The sequence below is a fragment of the Argopecten irradians genome, unplaced genomic scaffold (assembly GCF_041381155.1).
Source record: "Argopecten irradians isolate NY unplaced genomic scaffold, Ai_NY scaffold_0141, whole genome shotgun sequence".
Lineage (NCBI taxonomy): Eukaryota > Metazoa > Mollusca > Bivalvia > Pectinida > Pectinidae > Argopecten > Argopecten irradians.
The window spans coordinates 51,683-57,193 of NW_027187608.1; the positions used below are offsets into that span (position 1 = coordinate 51,683).

At 32.1% G+C, this 5,511-nt stretch overlaps 1 protein-coding gene across 1 annotated transcript; it reads right to left on the bottom strand.

The window, feature by feature from the left end:
- Positions 1-1,348: 1,348 nt before the first annotated feature.
- On the bottom strand, positions 1,349-3,004 carry LOC138311870 (uncharacterized; the record flags this gene model as incomplete). The annotated part of the gene is made up of 2 exons (XM_069253026.1): positions 1,349-1,446; positions 2,915-3,004. Coding segments are annotated over 2 exons (188 nt in total), but the record flags the coding sequence as incomplete, so codon positions are not given.
- Between the last annotated feature and the right edge of the window lie 2,507 nt (positions 3,005-5,511).

The following is a 5,511-nucleotide window of genomic DNA, read 5'->3' on the forward strand; positions in this document are numbered from 1 at the left end:
TAGTTTATATAAACGAAACATGTTTATTATTATAAACGTGTTTTCTATTTCTACTTTAGCTCTTACGGTGCGATTCCTGACAAAGCGGTTCATTGGCGAGTATTGTCCAACTCTTGGTAAGTAATATATTTTTTTGCTTCCTTTGTCGGGATAAACTGCTTCTCTTAGTACTCATAACATATCCTAAGCAAAGATTCAGTTACCTGGTCCAGAAGTCTAAAATATATTTGAAACTGTTCTCAATTTCGTTGCATCATAGTTATTACGTGGTGTTTTGTTTTACTTTTGGTGAGTAATGAACTTTGTCTAGTTCTTACCTGCTTGGGAATAATGGTTTTATTATTTGTAAACATCAACACATTGATTGGTGCTAATAGGATAATTGTATAATTATTAAAATTTCGTAGTAATTTCGAAGGGCTTAAAACAAAGGTCATCTCATTTTTTGTATAAGTTTTTTTTTCCGTTCGCTCTGCCATTGATCCACAATGCAAATTTGCAAGTGTACGTTTGCCTCTTTCATCCGTGTGTAAACACCTTGTGTTAATTCCAATGTTAAGATTGTACTTCGCTGACTTGCACAAGCTGTCCCCCTGAGATTACCAACCAGCGTCATATGAACGTAGTTACAAGCTCGATTACCTCGCTACCACCTGAGGTTACATAGTAAACCTTTATAAACAGACATCCACAACAAACATCATTTTAGCTAAACATACCAACTTCTTGTTACCTCATCAGAACCAAATCGCTTTGTATCTATCTACAAAGCGTTAGATCTGCCGTACACCTGTTAATATTAAAGGGCTTGGATTCCCCGTATCGTGGCAAGTGCTCTCCCAAACATTTGATCTGAAGCTTGCAGAACGGTGATTTTATGTTCTTGATAATGACAACAGTTAAAAAATCAATTTGTAAACCTACACGATATTTCACTTTTGCATTCGTTTTGTGCCTGTTCCATATGAAATTTGTTGAGTATTGTAGGGTATAATGGCGTTCAGTTTTTGTTGGATTGAAACATCCGACAGCGTTTGATCAGGACTTCCGGTATAGGTAGCTGTTAGGTCTATGCAAAGGATCATATACTTTATATACGACAACAATACGCAGATATCAGTATGTATCATATACTTAGACACATAATTAACGGTGATATCTGTACAACAATATACTTGGACACATCAGTAATGGCGATATCTGTACAACAATATACTTGGACACATCAGTAATGGCGATATCTGTACAACAATATACTTGGACACATCAGTAATGGCGATATCTGTACAACAATATACTTAGACACATCAGTAATGGCGATATCTGTACAACAATATACTTGGACACATCAGTAATGGCGATATCTGTACAACAATATACTTAGACACATCAGTAATGGCGATATCTGTACAACAATATACTTATACACATAAGTAACGGTGATATCTATACAACAATATACTTAGACACATCAGTAATGGTGATATATGAACAAAGATATACTTAGACATATCTGTAACGGTGATATCTGTACAATAATATATTAGACATATCTGTAACGGTGATATCTGTACAATAATATATTAGACATATCTTTAACGGTGATATCTGTACAACAATAAACTTAGACACATCAGTAACGGTGATATCTGTATAAAATGAACTTAGATATATCAGTAACGGTGATATCTGTACAACAATATACTTATACACATCAGTAACGATGATATATGTACAACAATATACTAAGACACTTGAGTAATGGTGATATTTGTACAACAATATACTTAGATACATTAGTAACGGTGATATCAAAACAACAATATACTTATACAAATCAGTAACGGTGATATCAGTACAAACAATATACTTAGACATATCAGTAATTGTGATATATGTACAACAATATACTTAGACACGTCAGTACTGGTGATATATGTACAACAATATACTTAAACACATCAGTAACGGTGATATATGTACAACATTATACTTAGACATACCAGTAACGGTGATATCTGTACAACAATATACTAAGACATATCAGTAATGGTGATATCTGTACAACAATATACTTAGACACATCAGTAACGGTGATATATGTACAACATTATACTTATACACATCAGTAATGGTAATATCTGTACAACAATATACTTAGACACATCAGTAACGGTAATATCAGTACAAACAATATACTTAGACACATCAGTTACGGTGATATTTGTACAACAATATACTTATACACATCAGTAACGGTAATATCAGTACAACAATATACTTAGACACATCAGTTACGATGATATTTGTACACCAATATACTTAGACGCATCAGTAAAGGTGTTATTAGTACAACAATATACTTATACACATCAGTAACGGTGATATCTATACAACAATATACTTAGACATATCAGTAACGGTGATATCTGTACAACAATATATAAGAAATTTCAGTTACGTTGATATCTGTACAACAATATACTTAGACACATCAGAAACGGTAATATTAGTACAACAATATACTTAGACACATCAGTAACGGTGATATCTATACAACAATATACTTAGACACATCAGTAACGTGTGATATCTGTACAACAATATACTTAGACACACTCAGTAACGGTGATATTAGTACAACAATATCCTTAGACACATCGGTAACGGTGATATTAGTACAACAATATACTTAGACACATCATTAACGGTGATATCTATACAACAATATACTTAGACACATCAGTAACGGTGATATATATACAACAATATACTAAGACACATCAGTAACGGTAATATTAGTACAACAATATGTTTAGACACATTCTTAACGGTGATATCTGTACAACAATATACTAAGACACATCACTAACGGTGATATCTGTACAACAATATACTTGAACACATCAGTTACGATGATATCTGTACAACAATATACTTATACACATCACTAACGGTGATATCTGTACAACAATATACTTAGACACATCACTAACGGTGATATCTGTACAACAATATACTTGAACACATCAGTTACGATGATATCTGTACAACAATATACTTAGACACATCAGTAACGGTGATATATATACAATAATATACTTAGACACATCAGTAACGGTAATATAAGTACAACAATATACTTAGACACACATCAGTAACGGTAATATTAGTACAACAATATACTTAGACACATCAGTTACGGTGATATTAGTACAACAATATACTTAGACACATCAGTTACGGTGATATTTGTACAACAATATACTTAGACGCATCAGTAACGGTGATATAAGTACAACAATATACTTAGACACATCAGAAACGGTAATATTAGTACAACAATATACTTAGACACATCAGTTACGGTGATATTAGTACAACAATATACTTATACACATCAGTAACGGTAATATTAGTACAACAATATACTTAGACACATCAGTAACGGTGATATCTGTACAACAATATACTTAGACACATCAGTAACGGTAATATCTGTACAACAATATACTTAGACACATCAGAAACGGTGATATCTGTACAACAATATACTTAGACACATCAGTAACGGTGATATCTGTACAACAATATACTTAGACACATCAGTAACGGTGATATTAGTACAACAATATACTTAGACACATCAGTAACGGTGATATCTGTACAACAATATACTTATACACATCAGTAACGGTGATATCTGTACAACAATATACTTAGACACATCACTAACGGTGATATCTATACAACAATATACTTAGACACATCAGTAATGGTGATATCTGTACAACAATATACTTAGACACATCATTAACGGTGATATCTGTACAACAATATACTTAGACACATCACTAACGGTGATATCTATACAACAATATACTTAGACACATCAGTAACGGTGATATCTATACAACAATATACTTAGACACATCAGTAATGGTGATATATATACAACAATATACTTAGACACATCAGTAACGGTAATATTAGTACAACAATATACTTAGACACATCAGTAACGGTGATATATGTACAACAATATACTTATACACATCAGTAACGGTGATATCTGTACAACAATATACTTAGACACATCAGTAACGGTAATATTAGTACAACAATATACTTAGACACATCAGTAACGGTGATATCTGTACAACAATATACTTAGACACATCAGTAATGGTGATATATGTACAAAATATACTTATACACATCAGTAATGGCGATATCTGTACAACAATATACTTAGACACATCAGTAATGGTGATATCTGTACAACAATATACTTAGACACAATAGTAACGGTGATATCTGTACAACAATATACTTAGACACATCAGTAACGGTGATATCTGTACAACAATATACTTAGACACATTAGTAACGGTGATATCTGTACAACAATATACTTAGACACATCAGTAACGGTGATATCTGTACAACATTATACTTAGACACATCAGTAATGGCGATATCTGTACAACAATATACTTAGACACATCAGTAATGTGATATCTATACAACAATATACTTAGACACATCAGTAACGGTGATATCTGTACAACAATATACTTATACACATCACTAACGGTGATATCTATACAACAATATACTTAGACACATCAGCAATGGTGATATATATACAACAATAACATCCACACTTAACAAGAGACAATGCCTGGTGTTAGGTATTAAAATGAATCATGGACAGGACTTATAACCAGTGAAATAATAGTTATCAAAGGCAATGATAATAAGGTAGATAATCTGTTATAGAAATTATAAATACATTCTGTATTTAAAAAAATAAATTTCGAAAAAAAAACAACAATAGAACGGCCGCTGTGAAGTAAAATGCCTATAAAAGTGATAAAAATCAAAAAGGAAAAAAATATCTTAAGAATACGATGTTAAATATTGTGCACACATACACACACACACACATATATAAAGCGTCATAGTGCCTATGCATTTTATTTATTACCAAATACTGTCCCAGTTCCCGACTGGTAGCAGAACACAGCGAAAGACAAGTATTTATCCTAGGTGTGTTGTTAGAGAAAACAGTGTTTTATTTGATAAGTCGAAAGCACAGTCTCTCAGATATCTTAGATTCTAACTTAAACATGTATACTAGAAGTAATGAAGATTGTATTAACTCCGTGTCGGTCGATGGATTAGTAGTATTTGATGTCGGTTACATATCACAAGGTTATTTCAGAACGACCACAGCTGAAACAGAAAAAGTCCAGATCGACTAATAATATAACATCTCGTGACATAGTTTCGGTCCTTAGCTTTGATGAAGAACTAAATGATTGAAGATGTAGTGTATGATTTTAAAAGTTATAATGTTTTTTTTTGTCATTTTATATTATACACATAATCACTTAAACTGTTTATTATATCGACATTTGGATGAACATCCCATCAAGTTTCACTTCACTCACACTCATTACTGAGTGATAATGTCTTTATATCACTAGTGATTTATATCACTAGTGA